Here is a 25,970-nt window from a genome sequence, read left to right on the forward strand (position 1 = left end):
TTCTGCTTATGTGGTGCTGAGGAATTGAACCCAGGGCCTCATGCATGCAAGGCAAGCGCTCTACCACTGAGCCACCTTCCCAGCCCATGTGAAATGCTTATCTCTGATAAAACACCAGAAAATGAAGTGGCGCTATGGCTCAAGCGGTAGAGTGCTTGCCTGGAGCTGAAGAGTGGAGGCACAATGCTCAAGTCCAGAGATCAAGCCGACAAAAAAGAAAAAAAAGAAAAAGAAATCAAACTAAGGTGTCTTTTTTCTATTCTTCCTTCTTTTATCCTGGTTATGCTAAAGTTCTTTCTAAAAACTAAAAAAAGAAAAGAAAAAAAGCCTGGGGACTTGAGGTATGGTTTAAGTGCACTTACTTAACAAGTCTAAGGCTCTAAATTCAATCACAAGTATCTCCAGAAAGAAACCAAACAAGTAAGGTGTAGTAGTATACACCTCTAATCCCAGCTGCTCACAGAAACAGTGGTAGGAGATAGCAATCTGGGACCAGCTCTGGGAAAAGGCACAAGATTCAATCTGAAAAAGAATCTAAAAGGATTGGAGGTATAGCTTAGATGGAAGAGCACTTGTCTAGCAATTTCAAGGCCCAGAGTTCAAACTTCAGTATTGTCTGCCCCCAAAAGGTTTTCTAGAGTTTTGTACATTCTAGAAAAGCTTTTCCATCATCATTCAAAATTCATATACAAGGGCTGGGAAGGTGGCTCAGTGGTAGAGTGCTTGCCTTGCATGCATGAGGCCCTGGGTTCGATTACTCAGCACCATATAAGCAGAAAAAGCCAGAAGTGGCACTGTGGCTCAAGTGGTAGAGCGCTAGCCTTGAGCTGAAGAGCTGAGGGATAGCGCCCAGGCCCAGAGTCCAAACACCACAACCTACACACCAAAGAAAAATAAATTCATAGACAATAGAAGATTAATAAATGACTATATAAAAAACTTCTTTGGCAAAAACACTACAAACAAACAAAAAGCAAGTAACCTGGAAGAACGTTAACTGGAAACACTGACAGAAAAGGGCTGAATGAAGCTCCTAATATATAATGAACTAGCCTAGCATGTGTCAAGCTCCAGACATGATCCCCAACACCAAAGGGGAAGGAAGAAAGCATGTTTGCAGTGACAGCTACTTAGGAGAATGAGGCTACTAAGAAACACAGCAAGAACCTATCTCAAAAAAGGGAGGGAGGTAAAGCAGATGGGGTGATAGGTACATATTTGTAACTGTGGAACTAAGGGAGGCTGACAGAGACTCTTAAGGTCAGCCTTAGCATACATCATGAGACCCTATCTCAAACAATAATAAAAAGATAATTAGGGGAAAAGAAACACATAAAAATAGCCTCAAACATAATGAAACATTGTTCAGCTTTACTCATGAGATACAAAAATTAAATCTAGGGCTGGGAAGGTGGCTCAGTGGTAGAGTGCTTGCCTTGCATGCCTGAGGCCCTGGGTTCGGTTCCTCAGCACCACATAAACAAAAAGAAAAAGGCCAGAAGTGGCGCTGTGGCTCAAGTGGTAGAGCGCTAGCCTTGAGCTGAAGAGCTGAGGGACAGCACATAGGCCCAGAGTTCAGGCCCCACGACCGGACCCCAAAAAAAAAAAATTAAATCTATACTGAGATATTTTTTCAGCAGCATACTGGAAAAAATTGCAGAACTTGGCAATATACTTTCAGAGCAGGGTACTAAGGAAAGAGACATTCATATATTGTTGGTGGGAAGGTGAATTAGTAAACTTCTTTTAGATTAGAATTTAGCATTATGTAAATGCGACTATGAATCCTTTTATCTTTTGAACAAATAATTCTTTTTCTGGGAATTACTACACATAAGTATCCCCATTAACACAAAAATAAATTATTTGTAAGGACACATATTAGAACATTATTTGTAATTACAAAACTCTACTTATATGTCTAAGTATGGAGTTTATCTTAATAAGTTAATGGTCATTCACACATGGAATACCATACATTTAAAAAAAAAAAAAAGCCAGGTAGTGGCTCACGCCAAGTGATCCTAACTACACATCCAAGAATTGAGGTTCAAAGCCAGCCTGGGCAGGGAAGTCCATGAGATTCTTACCTCCAATTAACCACAAAAAGCAAGAAGGGGAGCAGTAGTTCAAGTGGCTAGCCCTGAGCAAAAAAAAAAAAACTCACGGACAGTGCTCAAGTCCTGAGTTAAAACTCCAGGACTGGCACAAAAAAAAAAAAAGGCTCAGAATGTAGCACAGTAGAAGAACATTGCATGTGTGAGATCCTGGGTAAACTCTCCAGAGGAAAAAAATTGATAATCTCTATAAACTAATATAGTCTTTATAGCAGATCCTATTAAGTGGGAGAGGGAGAGACAAAGTACAAAGGATATGTAGTATGCTATCTTCCCTATCAGAAATGACAGGAAAAGAGCTGAATGTGGACGGTACACACCTGTAATCCTAGCACTCCAGAGACAGAGGCAGGAGGATTTCAGGTTCATGGGCAGCCTGGACTGTACAGTGAGATTAAAGGAACAGAGAGGAGAAGGGAGAAGACAGGACAAAGGGAAAGAGTGAAAAGAGGAGGGGAAAGGATGAAAAGAGAAAAGAATTATTAGTATCCAACCTGGGGACATGTTCCCACTGTACTTACTGCTAAAGGAACCCAAACAGTCCATTCTCTGTTGATGATTGCTGCTTTGACTGTCCTCAATTCAGAACTTCAAGATTTCAGAGGTCAATACATATGCAAAGGCTTGATAACCTCCTATGAACAGAAAGAAGTGGCAAATGGATCAGAAAAATATTCAGAGACAGGAAGATAAGAAATGTATTCAGCCTAGATCCAGCATCACTTTGTAATGCTAAGCAAATTGGTTTGCCTCTATGAATCCATTTCTGCTCTGGAAAATGGGTATAATAGGATCTATTTTCCCTATTTGTTGTGAGAATCAAATGTCACAATCACATATTATATACAATGTAGCATGATGGCTATCCCATAGCTGGACTTCTATAAATATCTTTATATATTTCCCTTTCATTTATTTATATATTTCCTTTTGGTTTTTTTTCCCCCTCTTCTTGTTTTTTGAGACAGGGTCTATGCTCAGGTTGGCTTCATACTTGAGACCCTCCTGCCTCTGCCTCCTGAGTCCTAGGGTTCAGGTATACACTACTGCACCCAGAAAGCACTATATATTTCTTTTTTCTTTTCTTTTTCTTGTCAGTCCTGGGGCTTGAACTATGGGCCTGGGCATTGTTCCTCAGCTCTTCAGCTCAAGGCAGCACTCTACCACTTGAGCCAGAGCACCACTTCCAGTTTTCTGAGTAGTTTATTGGAGATAAGAGTCTCTCATGGACTTTACTGCCTGGGCTGGCTTTAAACCATGATCCTCAGATCTCAGCCTCCTTAGTAGCCAGGAGCTACTCAGAGGGACTGCACTATATATTTTAACAACTATTGGCTTTATCTGCCATCATCACTTTTTTCTTCAGCCTTCATTCCTTTGGCATACTGACACTCTATTTCCTGTTGTATCAGTGGTGCCATCAATCACAATACTCAAACTTCTACACCCTACCTAAGTTAAAGCAAACATTTCTTACAAAATCTTTCCAATAAAACTTGAACCCAGAGGCTGGGAATGTGGCTTAGTGGTAGAGTGCTTGTCTAGCATGCATGAAACCCTGGGTTCCATTCCAGTACCACATAAACAGAAAAAGGCACTGTGGCTAAAGCAGTAGAGTGCTAGCCTTGAGCAAAAGAAACCTAGGGCCTGAGTTCAAGCCTCAGGACTGGCAAAAACAAAATAAAAAAAAAAAAACTTGAACCCAAATGAGTTTCCCTTACTGGAAGCCAAGAAATCCTATGTAATGTACATTGATTCAGTAATTTACTCTTTCAATCAATGTACAAAAAAAGTATCTTTCCTGAAGGCAGAAATGAGATTATATTGTACACTAAGCCAAGAAATGCCCTTCTTTCTTCTTTTCTTCCTTCCTTTCTTCTATACATCTCTTTTGATCTCTCTCCTGGCATTTTTCACTTTATACTTTATGAAGATTATTTCTGAATATTTTCTTCCCACATTAAGGCTAAATTAAATGAATGCAGGAACTACATCCAACACAAATTTGAATGCCAAACACATAGAAAAAACTATGTGCTGGGTGTGGGGAAAGTTTGCACACTTGTAATCTCAACTCACAGAAGGCAAAAGCAGGTTCAGAATTCAAAGCCAGCCTTGATTTTTATAGTGAGACTCAATGCACCTAAATAAAAAAAAACAAAAACACTCATATAAGCCAAGGGCCAATGGCTCACATCTATAATCCTACTCAGGAGGCTAAAATCTGAGGATTGCAGTTAGAAGCTAGCCCAGGTAGGAGACTCCTTGAGAGTCTTATCTCCAATTAACCACCAAAAGCAGAAAATGGAGTAGTGGCTCAAGTGGTTGAGTGCCAGATTAGAGCAAAAAAGCTAAGGACAGAACCCTGAGTTCAAACTCCAGTATCAACACAACAGACACACGCACAGAGCAACCACATAATAGATAAATAAATGCTAATTATACAAAAGGTTAACTGATCTTTACTTCTCCGGCAGTGACTTGTTTTTTTTTGGGGGGGGGGGTCGGTAGTGGGGCCTGAACTCTGGGCCTGGGCACTGTCCCTCAGCTCTTCAGCTCAAGGCTAGCGCTCTACCACTTGAGCCACAGCACCATTTCCAGCTTTTTTCTTTTTGCTTATGTGGTGCTGAAGATTGAACCCAGGGCCTCATGCATGCAAGGCAAGCGCTCTACCACTGAGCCACCTTCCTAGCCCCCTGCAGTGACTTTTTCTTTTTTTTTTTTGTTGGCCATGGGGCTTGAACTCTGGGCCTGGGCACTGTCTCTCAGCTCTTCAGCTCAAGGCTAGAGCTCTACCACTTGAGCCACGGCACCACTTCCAGTTTTCTGAGTGGTCACGGACTTTCTGGCCCGGGCTGGCTTTGAACTGTGATCCTCAGATCTCAGCCTCCTGAGTAGCTGGGATTACAGGCGTGAGCCACCGCTGCCCGGCTGCAGTGACTTTTTCATAGTTGTTTTTAGCTTGGAGAGTAATTCCCTAAGTCAGATAATAACTGGATAAACTTTTCTTTTTTAGAGCGGGGTGAATCTGTGTAGATTCAGGGAAAAAAAGTGGGTCTTTCAGGAAAAATCAGTTTAGCAAAGGCATATTACAAATATCCAGTGATAAAATAACCTAACTTATTATAACATAGTATTAAAGTAACATTTATTGAATTTGTCCCATATGTCAGGTCCTGGTTGTGAGTATGCAGCTTATCTTTGAATTCTCCCAACCTTGCCTTTGCCGGCAAGTTACTGTGTCAACTGAAAGGAAGCGTTCTGCTGGTGTACTTCCACAATCCCTCACAGGTTAAGAAGCAACAGGCTGTACCCAGCTCAGGTGGGAACGATCAGGACTCTTATCTCCAAACAACCACGAAAAAGCTGAAAGTAAAGTTGCGGCTCAAGTTTTGAGAATCAGCCTGGGGGGAGGGAGGAGTGGTGAAGGAGAGGGAGAACTAAAGGACCAAGCTCAGGCTCTCAATTCAAGCCCAGCACTGACCAAAAACAAAACAAAACAAAAAAAGAGCACCCAACAATCAGACTTTACCCCCCCGCCTTTCTTCTCACAAAAGACTACCAAAAGATTACTCTGCAACTTTAACATCCTTCGGGCTCTAGCTGCAAATGAACACTGACTACCATCAAGTTCTTTTCCAAGGGGAGCAAGGAAAGTAGGGCGAAGGCAGGACTGCGTGGTGCAGAGGGAAGGCACTTCTGCAGCGTGGGTTCAACGTCCCTATTCGCTGGACGATCTTGAACAAGTCATTTCACCGAAGCTTCGGCTCCAAAACGGGGATGGAACACTTAGTCCGGAACGCTCCACTGGTCGAGGCCACACACAGAGACTCGGACACACAGGCTGTGAACCCAGCAACTACGCGCTCCACGCAGACTGCAGGACTGAGGCGGGGACACTGCGGGCCGCCCAGGAACGGGGCGGGGCCTAAGGGGTCGGCCCGGGCCGCGCCTTCCTCCTCCACCTCCAACAGCGCCGCGTGGCCGGCCGCCGCAGCCCTCCGCGCCACCCTTACCGCTTCATCTCGCGCCTCTGCTTTCCCTCGGTGCCGCCACTTGGCGACCCGTGCCCTGAGCCACCCCGCCGCTTGCCCCAGCGCCTCACCTCCCTCGTTTGTCCCACCGCGGAACGAAGAAACCTCCCTTCGCGCGCGCACGCGCGCGCGTTGCCCGGGCTTCTACGTGCGCGCCCTCCTACGTACGCGCTTCCGCAACTCCGCTTTGCGTGCGCGCTCCTGACCCCCGAGACCCCGCCCCTGTCGCTTTTGCCTCCGCCCCTTTCCTCCTTCCAGTCCCACCGCCTCAGCGTTCCCGCCCGCCGCCCCTCCCACCCTCCCCTGAGCCTCGGGCGTGGAGGCCGGCTCCCTGTGCCTTGCCAGAAGACTGGAAGGGTGAGGCTGAACCTTTTGCCCGACTCTTAAAGTCTAACCACGAATCATTTTACCGGTGTGGCGCGTGGCCAGTCGCCAGAGGAGCCCTCTGGTGGTGAGGCTTGGTCCCCTCAGGGATGCGGTGAGGCCGGCCGGGCCGGGCCGGACCGGACTAGGCTGGATTTTTGGCTAACGTTCCTGCTTCTCACCCTGTTGCAACCAAGGAAATTGAGACGGAGGCCCAAGGACCAAGTCGTGGCAGCCTTCCCAGTCCCGACCCCGCAGTGCCATTCATGGATTAACCAGACTGAATGGGTTCAGGGATGAAGAGGGTCCGTTTCCTTCAGATGCTTCGGGGACGTGGACATGGTCATCTTTGAACAGAGCCATCCCTCTCTGTGGGCTTCACGTGCCCCAATGGAGGTGCAATGATGTCGTGGTCCACTCTGATGTCAATCTTGAGGGCTAGGTATGTCCCGACATCTCTTATGACTATTAGTAGTGATTTTGGTAATATTGGCTGCCATTTGTCAAGTACTTACTGCATGCCAGGTATTGTACCAAACAGGTTACACAGATCTCATTTAACCTGCCTTATGGGATAAGTGCTATTATTAGCCTCATATGTTTAGTATCAAACTGCTAGGAAGTGTTGATCCCAAACTACAGTGTATCTTAATGATGTAATCTTAGCTGTTGAAGTGGACCCTCAGATGGGGCCCAAACTGGTCTGATTCCATTTTGAGCTTTGCCTTTGTTTTAGGGATGTTAGGCCTAGTTCCTTGAATGAAAAAAAAATGCACCTGGTCCTCCACCCCTTAACAACCTAACCCACCCTTGATTGTTGAGTTAAAGACTGACAGATAAAACGGATTGGTTGTAATCTGGCCCAAACTGGTGACACCACTTACTTAAGGTAAACCCCGGCCTTTTGCAAATGCTTACAGTAAAGGCCTTTTGCCCACCAAAAGGTAGACCCCCCACCTTAACCGCTAAATTTGCATGCCATTTTATTTTGGGGGGGGCGGGGTCTGGTTGTGGGGCCTGAACTCTGGGCCTGGGTGCTGTTCCTTAGCTCTTCAGCTCAAGGCTAGCACTCTACCACTTGAGCCACAGCGCCACTTCTGGCTTCTTTTTTTTTTTTCCTGCTTATGTGGTGCTGAGGAATCGAACCCAGTTCCTCATGCATGCTAGGCAAGCGTTGTACCACTGAGCCACCTTCCCAGCCCCTGAGTGCCATTTTTAAACCAAGGTGACAGGCTGGTTTAAACAGCGATTACAGACAAACTGTAAGCTCATTGGCCACCTGTGTGTAGTCTGGTATAACTGTACAATCTTTTGTGTTATGATCCCATTGGTCACCTGCGCGTGATTGGGCTCAACCTCATGGATTTTTTAAAAAACCAAAGTATGGGGGCCGCTGGAGGTCGCACCCAAGCCTGTGCTACAGCCCTGACCAGTCAGTGTAGGAACCTTCTCAATAAAGTTGCTTCTTTATTAACAACTTTGTTGCTCCGGAGGACTAGATGGGCTTGCCTTCCTGAGTTAGGGGGTCTTCCTACTACACTGTCTTTGATCAGTTTGCCCAACCTGTTTTACAATTCATTTACTCTTTCTGCAACTCCCAACCCCCACCCCTTGTTTTTGTTTTGTTTTGTTGATCGGTCATGGGACTTGAACTCTGGGCTTGGGTGCTGTCCCTGAGCTCTTCAGCTGAAGGCAAGCCCTCTACCATTTGAGCCACAGTACCACTTCTGGTTTTCTGGTGCTTTATTGGAAATAAGAGTCTCATGGATTTTCCTGCTGGGACTGGCTTTGAACCACGATCCTCTGATCTCAGCCTCCTGAGTAGCTCGGATTACATGTATGAGCCACTGGCCCCAGGACACCCCTCCCCTTTTTAAAAAACATATCTACAATACAAGTTCATTTTTAGAAAAGAAGGAAGTACTGTGTGGTTTAAAGGGTAGAGTGTCGGCTTTGAGTGGAAAAAACCAAGCAACAGTGTAAGACCCTAAATTCAAGCCCTAATACCAGTAAAAAGAAAAAAAGGAAAAGAAACATCTAGTTTGTCAAGGGTGACTCATACCTAGCTACTTAGGAGGCTGAAATCTGAGGATCATGTTTCAAAGCCAACTCGGGCAGAACTGTCCATGAGATTCTTTTTTTTTTTTTTTTTGTCCATGGTGGGGCCTGAACTCGGCCTGAGCACTGTCCCCTCAGCTCTTCAGCTCAGGCTAGCACTCTACCACTTGAGCCACAGCGCCCACTTCCAGCTTTTCTGTGTGTGTGGTGCTGAAGAATCAAACCCAGGGCCTCAGGCATGCAAGGCAAGCACTCTACTGCTGAGCCACCTTCCCAGCCCCTGTCCATGAGATTCTTTTTTTTTTTGTTGGTCGTGGGGCTTGAACTCTGGGCCTGGGCGCTGTCCCTCAGCTCTTCAGCTCAAGGCTAGCACTCTACCACTTGAGCTACAGCGCCACTTCCGGTGTTCTGGTGGTTTATTGAAGATAGGAGTCTCACAGTCTCTCCTGCCCGAGCTGGCTTTGAACTGCGATCCTCAGATCTCAGCCTCCTGACTAGCAAGGATTACAGGCGAGAGCCACCAGCGCCCAGCCTGTCCATGAGATTCTTATCTCCAATTAACCACCAGAAAACCAGAAGTGCACTGTGGCTCAAAGTGATAGAGCGTTAGACTTGAGTGGCAAAAGCTCGGGGACAGCCAGTGACAAAGCCCTGAGTTCAAACCCCACAACCCACAAAATAAAAAGAAAAAAAAATCTCATGAACAGAAGTGAAAACCACCTCCCACCATGTTAAATAGTTAATATTTTTTAAATACCCTTCCAGACATGTTTCTGTGTATCATGTGAACAAATACAGTGTGCCAGGCATGTTGGTACACACCTGTAGACCCAGCACTTAGGAGGCTGTTAGGACGATCAAGAGTTTGATGCCGGTGGCTCAGTGGTAGAGCACTTGCCTTGCATGCATGAGGCCCTGGGTTCGATTCCTCAGTACCACATAAGCAAAAAGAAAAAAGCCGGAGTGGCGCTGTGGCTCAAGTGGTAGAGCGCTAGCCTTGAACTGAAGAGCTGAGGGACAGCGCCCAGGCCCAGAGTTCAGGCCCCACGACCAGACCCAAAAAACAAAGACAAAAGTTTGATGCTTGCCTGGGTTACGTAAACAAAAAAAAAGATTATGGGCTGGGATTGTGTCTTAGTGGTACAGTGCTTGCCTCACATGCATGAAGCCCCTCTGATTCCTCAGTACCACATAAACAGAAAAAGCTGGAAGTGACACTGGCTCAAATGGTAGAGTGCTAGCCTTGAGCTGAAGAGCTGAGGGACAGTGCCTAGGCCCTGAGTTTAACCCCCAGGACTGGCAAAAAAAGAAAATATATATATAATAAATGATATTTAGTGTTTGGTGTATTTTGAAAATCTATTTACTAATTTGCTGTTCTAGGTGCTGAAATGTCAGTAGTGAACAGAGCAATTCAGAGAATCCTAGAGTTCATATTATGGTTAGGAAGGTTGACAACAAACAGTACACATAATACTAAAAAATAGAAAATGCCCAGTAATGTAATTTTGTGGAAAAGTAAATCAGGATAAAAAAAAAATAATAGCAATGGTGGCTGAGATTTGAGGACTGTGATGTGAAGCCAGCTTAGGCAGAAAAGGCTGTGAGACTCATATCTCCAATTAAATAAATCACAGAAAAAGCTGGAAGTGGCACTGTGGCTCAAGTGGTCGAGTCCTAGGAGCAGAAGGAGCTCAGGGACAATGCCCATGCCCAGAGTCCAAGGCCTCAGGACTGGCAAAAAGAAGGGGGAGGAGGAGGAGGAGGAAGGCAAGAGGAGGAAGGGGAGGAGGAGGAAGAGGAATAGGAAGAACAACAAAATAATAATAATAAAATGATTCTCTTAAACAAAAAAAATGCCTCAGTAAAGAAGGCATAAAATAGAAATTTAATTTTTTTGGGGGGGGTCTGGTTGTGGGACCTGAACTCTGGGCCTGGGCACTGTCCCTCAGCTCTTCAGCTCAAGGCTAGAGCTCTACCACTTGAACCACAGCGTCACTTCCGGCTTTTTTCATTTTCCTTATGTGGTGCTGAGGAATTGAACCCAGGGCCTCAGGCATGTAAGGCAAGCGCTCTACCACTGAGCCATCTTCCCAGCCCCAGAAATCTAATTGTTTAATGAGATCAGAAACTAAGTAGATTTCTGGAGGGAAACTACTCTGGAAGAGAAACAGCAAGTACAGTGGCACTGCCATAGGGACTTGATTGGCATAGAGAGGATGCCAGAGTGACTACAACACAACAAATTAAAGAAATATGATAGAGAACATAGCCAGGAGCTAGATTGTGCATCAACTGGTCGACTTTGGGAGTCATCTGGACTTTCTGTTTTAATCCTGATATGACAGAATACCAGAGAATAGAGACCAGTGGAATAATCTTATTTGCTTAAAGGATCACTCAAGTAGCTCTATAGAGGATGGATAGCAGAAACACTGGAATTATCTTTTTTTTTTTTTTTTGGGTCCGGTCATGGGGCCTGAACTCTGGGCCTGGGCGCTGTCCCTCAGCTCTTCAGCTCAAGGCTAGCGCTTTACCACTTGCCACAGCGCCACTTCCGGCTTTTATCTTTTGGCTTATGTGGTGCTGAGGAATCGAACCCAGGGCCTCAGGCATGCAAAGCAAGCGCTCCACCACTGAGCCACCTTCCCAGCCCTTCTTTTTATTTTTTTTATTTTTATTTATTTTTATTTTTTTGGGTCCGGTCGTGGGGCCTGAACTCTGGGCCTGGGCACTGTCCCTCAGCTCTTCAGCTCAAGGCTAGCGCTCTACCACTTGAGCCACAGCACCACTTCCGGCTTTTTTCTTTTTGCTTATGTGGTGCTGAGGAATCGAACCCAGGGCCTCTGGCTTGCAAGGCAAGCACTCTACCACTGAGCCACCTTCCAGCCCCCCCCTTTTTTTTTATCTGTCTTGGGACTTGAACTTCTGGTCCTGGGTGCTGTCCCTCAGCTCTTCAGCTCAAGGCTAGCGCTCTATCACTTGAGACACAGTGCCACTTGGGGTTTTCAGGTGGTTTATTGGCAGTAAGAGGCTTACAGACTTTCCTGCCAGGGCTGGCTTTAAGCTATGATCCTCAGATCTCAGCCTCCTGAGTAGCTAGGATGACAGGCATGAGCCAATGGAGCCGAGCTGAAATTATCTTTTACACCACAGTTACACAGTAGTTTTCCAGCACTGTTGTTGCACTGTTGTTTCAATTATTCAACTTCTCAAAGTGGAGATGGAGTCCATCACTTAGGACCTATATCTGTGTTTTTCTCACCTAAACTGAGATTTTTTTTTGTCCTTCCTTCCCTATTTCCCTCCCTCCCTGCCTTGCTTTCCTTCCTTCCTTCCCTTCCTTCAGGCCTGCCTGCCTTTGCTCCCTCCCTCCCTCCCTCCCTTCCTCCCTCCCTCCCTTCCTCCCTCCCTCCCTCCCTCCCTTCTTTCCTTCCTTCCTTCCCTCTTCCTTCCTTCCTTTCTTTTTCTTTTGGCCTGGGCATGATCCTTGAGCTTCTTTTGTTCAAAGCTAGTGTTCTACCACTTGAGCCAGAGCTCCATGTCTGAATTTTTTTTTTTAGTAGTTTATTGGCGATAAGTTTCTCATGGACTTTACTGCCATGAGCTGACTTCAAACTGGAATGCTCAGATCTCAGCCTCATGATTAACTAGGATTACAGGTGTAAGACCAGCTCTCTTTATGTCTTTTTTCTCTCTTCTTTCTTTCTCATTGTTCCTTACTTTCTCTCTCCTCTTCTGTCTTCCTTCTTTTCCTCCTCTCTCCCTCTCTCTCTCTCTCTTTCTTTTAAATAAAATCTTGTTCTTTAGTTTAGGTGGGTCTCAAACTCAGGTCCTTTTGCTAAGGCCTCTTGAGTATGCTACCATACCTAATTTAAACAGAGTTAAAAAAAAAAAAAAGCCTGTCTGAGAGGGGCTGGGAAGGTGGTCAATGGTAGAGTGCTTGCCTTGCATGAATGAGGCCCTGGTTTTGATTCCTCAGCACTACATAAGCAAAAAGAAAAAAGCCAGAAGTGGCACTGTGGTTCAAGTGGTAGAGTGCTAGTCTTGAGCTGAAGAGCTGAGGGACAGCGCCCAAGCCCAGAGTTCAGGCCCCACAACTGGACTCCCAAAAAAAAATTTTAAAAACCCACAAAAACTGTCTGAGGCATATATGGGCACATATCCAGATCTTTTTTTTGTTTTGTTTTGTTTGTTTGTTTTTCATTCAGGGGTTTGAACTCTGGGCTTGGGCACTGTCCCTGAGATCTTCAGCTCAAGGCAAGCGCTCTACCAGTTGAGCCACAGCACCATTTCTGGTTTTCTGGTGGTTAATTGGAGATAAGAGTCTCACGGACTTTCCTGCTCGGGCTGGTTTGAACCATGATCCTCAAGTCTCAGCCTCCTGAATAGCTAGGATTACAGGCGTGAGCTTACCGGTGCTGTTTGTTTATACCTGGATCTTAACGTCATGATTGTCAACAAAGTAAATATGAATCATCAATGTTGTACTTCCATGGGACAAATACTCCTACACAGTCTGTTCATGAAAAACACAGCATTCAAGCCCCTGGAAATTCCTTTTCCTCTTCAGTTGATGTTGGGTTCTCTTTGGGATTAATTTTTTCCCCCAACTTAATCCATGTGATAAGAAAGATGTGGAGAAATGAAAATGCACAGTGAGAAGGGTAACACCGATCCAGACAGTGCTTCTGTGGATTTTGTGTTAAGCAGTGTAGTGTTGTTGGTATCACTTATGAATCACTTGAAGGAAGACACATTTGAAGGAGAAATGTAAAAGTTCTGCATTGGATCTTGTGTTTCAGATACTGACTGGAAATGACAAATAGAGTTTAGGCTTCCATGGAGAAATCAGGGCTAACATTATGTAACTGCAGTAGAATTGTTTCTTTGTGCCTTCATCAAACAGAGCTGGTGGACAATGTCTTTTCAGCACCCAGAAATGTGTTCTTAATATATAATTGTGAAATGAGCAAATAAAAAGAAAAAATATGAATAAGATCACTCAAGACACTGTGTAAGAAAAGGGAGGAGAGAAAAACTTGGAGAGAGCAAGGAAAGGGAAGACATTGTGCAAAAGGAAATGTACCCTTTACCTGACTTATGAAACTGTAACCCCCATCACCTTTATAATAGCAATAAAAAAATTTAAACATGAAGGGAGAAGATTATGTATATCACACTTGGTGCTTTCACTGGAGGACTAAACACCTGAATGTAACTTTCACAAGTAGGGTAACTATAATTCTTGATCTGCTTATGTACCTGCTGTGCTTTTTAAATTATTAATTTTGCCTTGGTGCCCTACCAGAAGTGCCACAGTTTGCACAGTAAATTTTATGTCATTCTTTTTAGAGACCCATAAGGTGTGACCTCTTAAAATTACTAGGAGAGGGCTGGGAAGGTGGCTCAGTGGTAGAGCGCTTGCCTTGCAAGCATGAGGCCCTGGGTTCTATTCCTCAGCACCACATAAGCAAAAAGAAAAAAGCCGGAAGTGGCTCTGTGGCTCAAGTGGTAGAGCGCTAGCCTTGAGCTGAAGAGCTGAGGGACAGCGCCCAGGCCCAGAGTTCAGGCCCCACGACCGGACCCAAAAAAAAAAGAAAATTACTAGGAGAGGAGACTTTAAATATTCTCACCACCAACACTGATATGTGTGGTGTACAAAATACATTGACATGTTCATTTTATATGCCGCAATGTGTACGCATTTAAAAAACATGTTTCATACCATAACTGTACAATATTTGTCAACTTAAAAGGTAAATTTTTAACGAAATATGCACTAGCTAAATAAATGAGTGAACAAATGGGTTTTTAAAATACCACTTTCTTTCTCATCTATACAAAGTCATTAGGCCTTGAGTAAAATGTAGAAAGTTAGGTCAACTAAAAATGTTCTAGGGCTGAATGGATCAGAAAAGTTTTAAATACCTACTCAGCAGTCTAGCTGCATAAATTTCAGCCTAATATACAGGGTTTCTACCTTTGGACTGACTTACAAGACAGGTTCCCAATGTATCTTGAATCATTCGGAATAGCCAGTACTCTTTGGCAACCAGAAATGTCCAATAAATGTTTGAAACATTTATAAGGAAACTGGAGCCATTTAATATAATTGCAAAAGCATGGGGTTTGATACTTTCCTGAATCCTGTCTTCAACCCTTACTACCTTCAAGAATTTGGTGAAGTTATTGTCTTTCTTGCCTCTCATTTTTCTTTCAGATATAAGATGAAAATAATACATAGTTCAAAAGAATTTTGTAAGGATTCATGATTAGAGTCTAATTACTTAAAATTTATAAATAAATTGGATGCTGATGGCTCAAGTATGTAATTCTAGCTACTCAAGAGGCTGAGATCTAAGCCGGGCGCTGGTGGCTCATGCCTGTAATCCTAGCTACTCAGGAGGCTGAGATCTGAGGATCGCAGTTCAAAGCCAGCCCGGGCAGGAGAGACCGTGAGACTCCTATCTCCAATAAACCACCAGAAAACCGGAAGTGGCGCTGTAGCTCAAGTGGTAGAGCGCTCGCCTTGAGCTGAAGAGCTGAGGGACAGCGCCCAGGCCCAGAGTTCAAACCCCACGACCGACAAAAAAAAAAAAAGAGGCTGAGATCTGAGGATCGTGGTTCAAAGCCAGCCAGGAAAGTTCATTGAGACTCTTATCTCCAAATAACCATCAAAAACCCAGAAGTAAAACTGGCGCAAGTGGTAGAATACTAGCCTTGCATTAAAGCAACTCAGGGACATCACCAGGTCTTGAGTACAAGCCCCTAGACTAGCACGTGCACACACACACACACAAATATGAATACAAAATATATGTATAATGCAAATATTTAAAATATTCAAATAAGCCAAGCATGCTGGCTTATGCCTGTAATCCCATTATCTGGGAAGATGAGGCAGGAGGATCAAGAATTTGAGATCACTCTGGGCTATACAATGATACACTGTGAAAAAATTTCTAAATGAATAGTCATTTAAATTTGTCTTCTTGAAGTGTGTGCCACAGGAAGATGACCTTAGGGATTCTTCAGAGGGTGCTCTACACTTGGTCTGGGGATGTGACTCAATAGAAAGCCTGCTGGACAAGTGCAAGGCCCTGAGTTCAAAATCCCTTATTACCAAAAGAAGTTGTTTGGGCCAGGTTAGCTAATATTCAGCATTACAACTTATAAATTTTTTGTTATTGTTATTGTAAGACGATGTACAGAGAGTTACAATTACACAAGTTGGAAAAGAGTATTTTCTTTATGGACAGTGTGACCCGTTCCCTACTCTCTCCCCATTTTCTGCTCCCCCATCCCCATTTACAAGATGTATAGTTCATTTTCAACATAGTGTCTAGTGAATACCACTGCTGCATTTGTTCACCTTTTGTCCCTCCATTTCTGTGTCCCCTCCTTACCCTCCCAATGACAGATAAATGAACAAACATACAAAAAGAAAACAAAAACAGCGAGGAAGAAAAAAAAAAACTCTTGTTTCCATTTCCTGGATTTTTCTTTTTAATTAAAATCAGGAACTCCTATTCAACAGAATAAGCAATAAATTGGAATTTCTTTTACTGCCTGCTTCTTTTTCACTTCAAAAAACTAAATAAAGTATATATTATCTCACAAGTCACAAGTAATTTAGGATGGAAGATACAGTTTTGCTTCAATGGAGAAAAGCTCAGGAGCTATGTCCCATTTAACTGATATTACTGATGACACACTTAGGTATTATGAACAATGAATTATAGCACTGTTCTTGGGCATAGAATATTTCACTATTGTAATCAAAACTTACAAAAGGTTAATCTGATGCATATTTAATGATGTGTAATTGTTGTGTGGTATATAATAATTAGACCTTAAATGTTAAACTGTTTACAGAAATGACTATAATTGTTATTTTTACACAGCCAACACATTTTTCCACTGTTTGCTCATCTTATTAATTTTCTAGAATCTTTAATCACTCCAAGGACATTTTTCTCTGAAACTCTTTACTATTTAATCATGCACTCATAAACACACTGCTCTTCAAACTGACACAGCAGAGTGCCCCTCCCAACTTGGAACTAAAAACAGCTACTGTGAAAATGCAAGATTCTCTGTATATATTTCTTAAACTTTATCCCCTAATAGACTCTTTCAAGAAAGATGATATTACTCCTATTTTACTGATGGAGAACTGATGCTCAGAGAATGTAAACTGATAAACTGATAGCATATTAGAGATTCAACCTTTTTTTTTTTTTTGTCAGTCGTGGGGCTTGAACTCTGGGCTTGGGCGTTATCTCTCAGCTCTTCAGCTCAAGGCGAGCACTCTACCACTTGAGCTACAGCGCCACTTCCGGTTTTCTGGTGGTTTATTGGAGATAGGAGTCTCACGGTCTCTCCTGCCCGGGCTGGCTTTGAACCGCGATCCTCAGATCTCAGCCTCCTGAGTAGCTAGGATTACAGGCGTGAGCCACCAGCGCTGGGCTTGAGATTCAACCTTTTATGTGAACCAGTAGCCCCTGCTAATACAACCTCAGAAAGCAATAGATTCTAACACTTGTACTCTTTCTTGGGAGGCTGATATCAGGAAGATCAAAGTTTGAGGCTAGCTGGAGCAAACAACAACAAAAACATTGAGAGATCCCTTCTCAACTCATAGCTGGGTACAATAGCACATCTCTATCAACCCAGGCTAGAATGGAAGCTGAGACTGAGAAGACCGTGGTTCTCAGCCAGCCCAAACATACAAACAAATCTGTGATATTCTATCTCCACAGGGCAAAGCTGGAGGCAGTAGTGCATGGCTATACTTCCAACAAGTTTGGGAAATCTAAAGTAGTCAGTACAGGCTTGTGTTACTTAGGAAGTGACCCACCCAATCCCATCTCTCCTTTCATTTTAAGGCAGTAAATACTAGTGTATTTACTATTGATAAGTGAGAAACAACCCTAAGGTTGTCATGCAAGTAAAAGCTATGGTGCTTGCCTTCCAGTACCACATATAGGTACCTCTAGCTTACCTTTTTTATGAGAGACAGGCATCAAATACAGCAGAAATGCCTGAATGAATAACATAAATGAAATACCATAAATGAATACCATAAAATAAATTTACTCTGTGAAAATGGATAAAAGAAGAACCTAATGGGATTGGCAAAGGAAGTCAAGTTGAAGAGGTGACTTGACAGTTGAGCCAACAAATGAAAGATGAGTGGAAAATTAAATAGGCAAACAGTAATAAAGAAAAGGGGGAAATGATGGGTTAAGGAATAGAAACAAGGTTCAAACAAACTGTATAGAACTTGAAACAAGAAAGAGCTATTCTAGGGGCTGGGAAGGTGGCTCGGTAGTAGAGCGCTTGCCTTGCATGCCTGAGGCCCTGGGTTCGATTCCTCAGTACAACATAAGCAAAAAGAAAAAAGCCAGAAGTGGCGCTGTGGCTCAAGTGGTAGAGCGCTAGCCTTGAGCTGAAGAGTTGAGAGACAGCGCCCAGGCCCAGAGTTCAGCCCCGTGACTGACAAAAACAAACACTTAGAGCGCTCGCCTTGAGCTGAAGAGCTGAGGGACAGCGCCCAGGCCCAGAGTTCAAACCCCACGACCGACAAAAAAAAAAAAAGAGGCTGAGATCGCCTTGAGCTGAAGAGCTGAGGGACAGCGCCCAGGCCCAGAGTTCAAACCCCACGCCTGGACCCCCCCCCCCCGCCCAAAAAAAAAAGGAGCTATTCTAAGCAATGGTGTCTGAGATCAGAGCAAAGACAAAGACTTAGGACCAGGCCAGGCTTCTTAAGACTCATTTGGATAGAAGTGAAGTGTCTGGGCTTTAGCAGAAGAGCAACAAGTTCAGATTTGCATTTTGAAAAGGTCATTCTGGCTGTGATATTTTGAGAAAGATATAGAGGTTCTTATAGTTCAGGCCAATGATACTTATTCTCCCATAGTTACAACCAGCCTTTTGTTCTTACACATCAGATTATCTATACTTAAAGGCTTAAAAATTTAAAAGCTTAAGATTAATCCACTAGGAAGAATGGGCACATTGGATTAGAATGATTTCTTTGAGGCACAGAGGTGGAATCAGATTCTTTCCACTATGCTTAGATAAAAATATTGAAATTTTGGGCTGGGAAGGTGGCTCAGTTGTAGACCGCTTGCCTTGTATGTGTGAGGCCCTGGGTTCGATTCTTCAGCACCACATAAGAAAAAAAAAAGAAAAGAAAAAAGCCGGAAGTGGCGAGTGTGGCTCAAGTGGTAGAGTGCTAGCCTTGAGCTGAAGAGCCGAGGGACAGTGCCCAGGCCCAGAGTTCAGGCCTCATAACTGGACCCCCCCAAAAAAAATACATTTACTTGATTTGCTCACTGTTCATTGAAATATCCCATTATATCTCATTATATCTAATGAGCACAGTCAATTACAAATAAAAGCAGAAGCAGGTGCTCTTGCAGGCTCACACCTATAATCCTAGCTATTCTGGAGGCAGAGATCTGAGAATCTCAGTTCAAAGCAAGCCTGGGCAGGAAAGTCTGTGAGACTCTTATCTCCAATTAAGCATCCAAAAAAAAAAGCCAGAGCTTTTGGGCTCTGGGACTTGAATTCAAGCCCATGACCAACACAAGAAAGAAGGAGGGAGGGGGGGAGGGATGCAGGTAGTAGAAGGCAAAGTAAATAGGCAAAAACAAATTGAGAGCCCTTCAAGTTTTCCTAAATATGCTTGGTTTTGCAGGACTTTTAGGCATAACAATGACAGCTTTTTAATAAAGCATAGAAAAAAAGGTGAAAACAAATTGTTACAACCCAATGGGGTTCCAATAAACAGCAGTTGTTTATTTGCAAATGTAAATGTTGAGGAATATTGTGTGAAAAAATTATATTAGATTGTAACATGTTTTACAGACAAAGGCTTAGTATCTAGGAGCATATCCAAGATTACAAGACTTCTACAACTTAATGAAAAGACTATCAATTTAGTTAAGAACAACATAAGCTGGTGCTGGTGGCTCACACCTATATTCCTAGCTACTCAGGAGGCTGAGATCTGATTAAGATTATGATTCAAAGCCAGCCCGAGCAGGAAAGTCTGTGAAACTGTGTTTTTGTTTGTTTGTTTGTTTTGGCCAGTCCTGAGGCTTGAACTCGGTGTCTGGGCACTGTCCCTGAGCCTCAAGGCTAGCACTCTACCATTTGAGCCACAGTGCCACTTTGGCTTTTTCTGAGTGGTGTATCGGAGATAAGAGTCTCAAAGAGGGCTGGGAAGTTGGCTCAGTGATAGAGTCCTTGCTTTGCATGCATGAGGCCCTGGGTTCGATTCCTCAGCACCACAGAAGCAGAAAAAGCCAAAGTGGTGCTGTGGCTCAAGTGGTAGAGCGCTAGCCTTGAGGTGAATTGCTGTGGGACAGCATCCAGGCCCAGAGTTCAGGCTCCACAACCGACCAAAAAAAAAAAAAAAAAGAGTCTCAGACTTTCCTGCCCAGGCTGGCTTTGAACCATGATCCTCAGATATAAGCCTTCCGAGTAGCTAGGATTACAGGTGTGAGCCACCAGCAACCCCTTATCTGTGAAATTCTTATCTCCAGTTAATCACAGAAAAAGCCTAAGTGCGCTGTGGCTCAAGGGATAGACCAATAGCCTTGAGCAAAGGAGCTCAGAACAGTGCCCAGGCCAAGTTCAAGCCCCAAGACCACCCCTCACACACAATAAAAAGAGGGCAATAAGGACTTTATCTGATAGTCTACACTATTATTCTTTTCCTATACATTAGGGAGAAGTAGTGATCTGAATGGATCCTTGAAGAGTCTGTGCATCATCTTATTCTCCATAGACATGATACAAAACCTCTAAACATCATTTTTCATCCTATTTTTTTATTAATTAAGTTTTTTTATTGTGAACATACCATACAGGGGGGTTACAATTACATGAGCAAGGTAATGAGTACATTTCTTATCAAGCATTGTTGCCTCCTCCTTTGTTTCCCCTTCCCATCCCTGCCCTCCCATTCCCTGCCCCCCTTCATCCTATTTTTAAGGGTTAATAAGTGGGACTTAAAGTAGGACAAAAGTTAGCTTGTATGAATGATTTCTTTGCCATTGGCTCAGCAATACACACTTCACAGTTGTTGTGATTTACCTGTTACATTTATTGATTTATACCCCCCTTTTTCAGAGGATGTAGTTTATAATTTAAGCCACTAGATGGCTTAAGTTCACACAAGTCCAGTGCTGAAATTACAACTGATCTCCAGTTCTGAAATTACAACTGATCTGCACAGAATATGTGTTAGGGAGAAGGAAAGGCTTCTGAGACTTGAGATTTCAGTACAGACATGGATTCACAACCCCTAGAAATTCAAATAAAGGTAAATTTTGGATGATTGGCAAGTTAGGTCACCTGAGTGAGAAAGAAAAAGGGAAAAAAGTATTGGAATGAAGGACAACAGAAAAAAGACAAAATAAAAGACTCTAAGACAAAAATATGAATCTAGAGCTCAGAGCATAGTTTAAATGGTGGAGGAGAAAGGCCTTGAGTTCAAGTTACCATACTATACCCCCAAAATAAGTCTAGAGAGATGAACTCAAGAATTATGAGCAATTATGGTATGAGCCCTGGTAGATTTGTTTCTCCTTAGTAACCAAGAACAGCTTTTATTTGGAAATAAAGATTACCACATTTCTTTTCATAAAATGACTTATGCCACCCTTAGCTGGTCATCTGGTGGTGTGACATGATCAACACGGATTTTTAATGTCTGCTGTGTATATGGTACTTTGTTAATAAAAAGTGATATAACAAATTACAAATTAGTACAGACTCCCGTTTGAAGCACCAGAACCTGGGCATAGACACAAAAGGATAAATAGTAATTCAAGGCAGTATGAGGGACATTGTGTGAACTAGGAAAAGGAATTCTTTCTGATAGTAGGAGAGAAGTAGATCAGAGTGTAAAAGGATTAGGGCACTCCCAACCTGCTTACTGCAAGGTAGTTAAAGAAGGGATTTCTGGCCTCTAGTCATAAATACATAACAACCATCCTTAGAAAATGGTTACTCTAGACCAGTGTCTGTTGGATTGTGTTTAAAGAAAGGCCAAAATAAGAAACTATGGGGGCTGGGAAGGTAGCTCAGCGGTAGAGTGTATGCCTTGCAAGCATGAGGCCCTGAGTTCGATTCCTCAGCACCACATAAACAGAAAAAGCCGGAAGTGGTACTGTGGCTCAAGTGGTAGAGCGCTAGCCTTGAGCTGAAGAGCTGAGGGACAGTGCCCAGGCCCAGAGTTCAGGCCCCATGACCGGCAAAAAAAAAAAAAAAAGAAACTATGAAGCAGTAGTCGTGGCTGAGTGGTTAAGGCGATGGACTAGAAATCCATTGGGGTCTCCCCATGCAGGTTTGAATCCTGCCAACTACGGGAAACAAAATTTTACCTTGCCCACGTAATTGTAACCCTTTTGTACGGTAATTTCACAATAAAAAAAAAAAAAGAAACTATGGGTGATGGATGGGCTGTGAAGATGGCTCAGTGGTAGAGTGCTTACCTTGCATGCATGAGGCCCTGGGTTCGATTCCTCAGCACCACATAAGCAGAAAAAGCTGGAAGTGGCGCTGTGGCTCAAGTGGTAGAATGCTAGCCTTGAGCTGAAGAGCTGAGGGACAGTGCTAGGCCCAGAGTTCAGGCTCCACAACTGACAAAACAAATAAACAATCTATGAGTGAGGTTAAGAATGATTAGAGCTGAGGCCACCCCTAAGTCCATCTTGTGCTAGCCTACAGGCTACAGAAAAGGAAGACTAATAAAGACTAGCTTAGAACTTTAGAGCCAGAATGCTGAGCTGGGTGTTATGGTACATGAAAGTTCCAGCCCTTGGCTAGTGAAATCTTAGAGTTCAAAGCTAGACTAGGCTGCATAAGACCCTGTCCAAAAAAAAAGGAAGGAAGGAAGGAGGGTAGAGAACAAAGTAGGAAGGAAGGGAAGGAGGGAGGAGGAAAGGAAAAAGAATGAAGGGAGGGAGGAGGGATGGAAGGGAGGGGGAAGAAGGGATTGTTAAACTACTTTGATTTTTTTGTGATCTCAGTTATATCTAAAGAATGAAGAAATGGAAAAATGGAGATATAAAATTATTGTATATGTTAAATATACATTTATAGTTGGTAAAGTAATGTTTTTTTTAACATACTCAAATACAGCTATAACTTCAAAAGTTCAACTTGGAGAATTTTTTTTTGTCAGTTCTGGGGCTTGAATTCAGGGCCTGGGCACTGTCCCTGAGATGCTTTTGCTCAAGGCTAGCGCTCTACCACCTAAGCTACAGTCCCGCTTCTGGATATTCCTGTTTATGTGGTCCTGAGGAATTGAACCCAGAGCTTCATGCATTGTAGGCAAGCACTCTACCACTGAGCCACCTTCCCAGCCCTTAACTTGGAGATTTTTATGAATGTGCCTTCTTAACCCTAAGCAACTAATTACCTTCATATTTAGACCCACCAAAATGCCTTTGGGAAACACAGATGCTTGAAAAAGACAGAAGGACACTCAGCTCTCTCAGAGACTTGAAAATAAACACATCTTAATAAGTCACCAATTGGAAATATGGTACAAATGTTAGCCAAAAAGAGGGGTCAGGTTAAGAATAGTATGCAGAAATGATGTTCTATCCTTTTTTTTTTGATGATGTTCTATCCTATATGTATCTTTTATCTATACACATATATTTAGAAAGCTTACAAAGGGATATACCATTAACAGTGGTTATCTCTGGAAAGAGAGATTAACGTATAGCTTTTGTTTTATAATTCCTTTATTCTTTATGTTTTCCATTAATTTCTATTTTTTATTTTTAACCAGCTCTTTTTATGTTGAAGGAGAAAAGGTTGTATGTTACCTTTGGAAAATACTATACTGAAAATCCACCTAAAACTTCTTATAATTATAATGTACTTTAATCAGAAAGATAAAGTATGATAACTAAATGGACAACAATTTGCGATCAAAGCCTGGCAATTTGCAGAAGAATAACTGCCATTTGCATTGGAGCAATGTTTTATTCTTTTTTTTTTTTTGTCGTTTGTGGGGTTTGAACTCTGGGCCTGGGCGCTATCCCTCAGCTCTTCAGCTCAAGGCGAGTGCTCTACCACTTGAGCTACAGCACCACTTTCGGTTTTCTGGTGGTTTATTGGAGATAGGAGTCTCACAGTCTCTCCTGCCCGGGCTGGCTTTGAACTGTGATCCTAGATCTCAGACTCCTGAGTAGCTAGAATTACAGGCATGAGCCACCAGCGCCCGGCTGTTTTATTCATTTTATCCATTTGTGTCTAAATGGTGACACTGAAAATTGTGTCAGGTTCTGGAGCAATTTGCATACTAAAGTGCACATAGCAATTTCCCTTCTTTGCCCATTCTCTTAATTTTCAAAAATCTCCATTGGTGAGTTGAGTGCTGCTGGCTCACACCTGTAATCATTGCTACCAAGGAGGCTAAGACCTGAGGACCATGATTTGAAGCCAGCCAGAAAAGCAAAGTCCATGAGACTCTTATCTCCAATTAACCAGCAAAAAACAGGAGGTAGAGCTGTGGCTCAGGACTGGCACACACACATACACACACAAAAAAATCCTCCACTGGACCCAAAGTTTTCAAGTGATTAGGGAGGGAGTCAAAGTCCTCAGAGAGGTCTTAGCTTTGCTAGTTATCCTCAAAGAAAAATACACAATTTTGATTCTTCTATAAAGTCATTATCAGTGTTACTCAGATTCTACAATTTTTTTTTTGTGGTACCAGATTTGAACTTGGGGCCTCAAGTACTTGCTCAGCTGATGCTCTACCACTTGAGCTCTGCCTTCAGCTCTTCTCTCTTGCTGTTTATTATTTTTTTTAAGGCAGTTCTAGTGCTTGAACTTAGGGCCTAGGCACTGTCCCTGAGCTTCTTTTGCTCAAGGCTAACACTCTACTATTGAGCCACAGCACCACTTCCAGCTTTTTTCTGTTTATGTAGTACTGGGAAATCAAACCCAGGACTTAATGCATGCTAGGCAAGCACTCTACCACTAAGCCACATTCCCAGCCCTTGCTGGTTACTTTGTAGACAAGAATGTCTTAGGCTTTTCTGACTAGGCTGGTTTTGAACTGAGATCCTCTGGATCTCAGCCTCCTGAATACCTAGGATTCAAGGCATGAACCATCTGTGCAAGGATTATACTCTTACAGAAAAGTTGATGAGCATAGACTTTGCCACAGGTTTTTCTCTTGTGGGAAATCTGCTGTTTCTAGATTAAGACATTCTGTGGCAGGTGAGGCTTGGAAGGGTGGTGATTAATGTAGGCATTTTCTAAGAGCAATGCTTTCAGAATCTCATGAAAAGAAGCAAGATGGCACACTCCCCTTTTCACTTAAACACTACTTCAAGAATAGGTCTTTCCACTTCTGCAGCAAAATTTATTCAAACAGGCAGACTCATAGCTATGTCTTTGTAAGAAAGGCTATGGTCACATTGCTCTGGAGTCTTTATTCAAACTATATATGGCTCAGTATTAAAATAGAGGAATAATATTAGATCCACTTTAGTTCTGTATTGTCCCTAGAGTACTATTTGTCTGCAGTTCCTTAATCTTTCTTTTAAAAATATTTATTTATTTATTTATTTATTTATGTCGGTTGTGGGGCCTGAACTCTGGGCCTGGGTGCTGTCCCTCAGCTCTTCAGCTCAAGGCTAGCATTCTACCATTTGAGCCACAGCGCCACTTTTGGCTTTTTCTACTTATGTGATGCTGAGGAATTTAACCCAGGGCTTCATTTATGCAAGGCAAGCACTCTACTACTGAGCCACCTTCCCAACCCAGTTCCTTAATCGTAATCTCTTGGGAATGATTTATGAGTAGCACTTTTGGAATGTTTGCAAACTACATGTAGTAGCAGAGGCTAAATCATAATCCCTGGGCAAGCAGTGCCCTGTCTAGTTAGCTGAAAACCATTTGAGCATTAAGTCAGATATGAGGATAACAATTGGATTGTTTGGATGCTATAAGTCCATTCATAGTGTTTGGAAAGAGGCCTTTGTCTTCATTTGGTGGGACAAAAATATATCCATTGACAGGTGCTGGTAGCTCATGCCTGTAATTCTAGCTACTCAGGAGGCTGAGATCTGAGGATCGCAGTTCAAAGCCAGCCTGGGCAGGAAAGTCTGTGAGACTCATCTCCAATAAATCACTAGAAAACCAGAAATGGTATTGTGGCTCAAGCAGTAGAGTGCTCACCTTGAGCTGAGGAATGCAAGGACAGGGCCCAAGCCCAAAGTTCAAGACCCACAACTGGTATATATATATATATATATATATATATATATATATATATACACACACACACACACATATATATATACACATACATATATATGTATATATATACATATATATATACATATATATA

General features: G+C 43.0%; 1 protein-coding gene and 1 non-coding gene across 5 annotated transcripts in view; one reads left to right on the forward strand and one right to left on the reverse strand.

Moving 5' to 3' along the window:
- Tada2a (transcriptional adaptor 2A) overlaps positions 1 to 6,305 on the reverse strand; it is a 62,131-nt gene extending 55,826 nt beyond the window's left edge. For 2 of the 4 annotated variants that reach the window (XM_013013441.1, XM_013013438.1), the window contains exons 1-3: positions 6,223 to 6,305; positions 2,639 to 2,752; positions 2,438 to 2,498 (exon numbers count right to left, since the gene is read on the reverse strand). In XM_013013441.1, the coding sequence (XP_012868895.1) occupies positions 2,438 to 2,486 (49 nt within the window). In that variant the 5' untranslated portion in view covers positions 2,487 to 2,498; positions 2,639 to 2,752; positions 6,223 to 6,305. The remainder of the gene's footprint in view (positions 1 to 2,437; positions 2,499 to 2,638; positions 2,753 to 6,222) is intronic. The other 2 variants (XM_013013439.1, XM_013013440.1) reach the window with 2 other exon arrangements.
- Positions 6,306 to 21,877: 15,572 nt separating this feature from the next.
- Trnas-aga lies at positions 21,878 to 21,959 on the forward strand. The gene has a single exon. It is a non-coding gene; the product is annotated as a tRNA-Ser (tRNA).
- The last annotated feature ends 4,011 nt before the right edge of the window (positions 21,960 to 25,970 follow it).

Source organism: Dipodomys ordii, unplaced genomic scaffold, assembly GCF_000151885.1.
Source record: "Dipodomys ordii isolate 6190 unplaced genomic scaffold, Dord_2.0 Scaffold19, whole genome shotgun sequence".
NCBI classification, from domain to species: Eukaryota; Metazoa; Chordata; class Mammalia; order Rodentia; family Heteromyidae; genus Dipodomys; species Dipodomys ordii.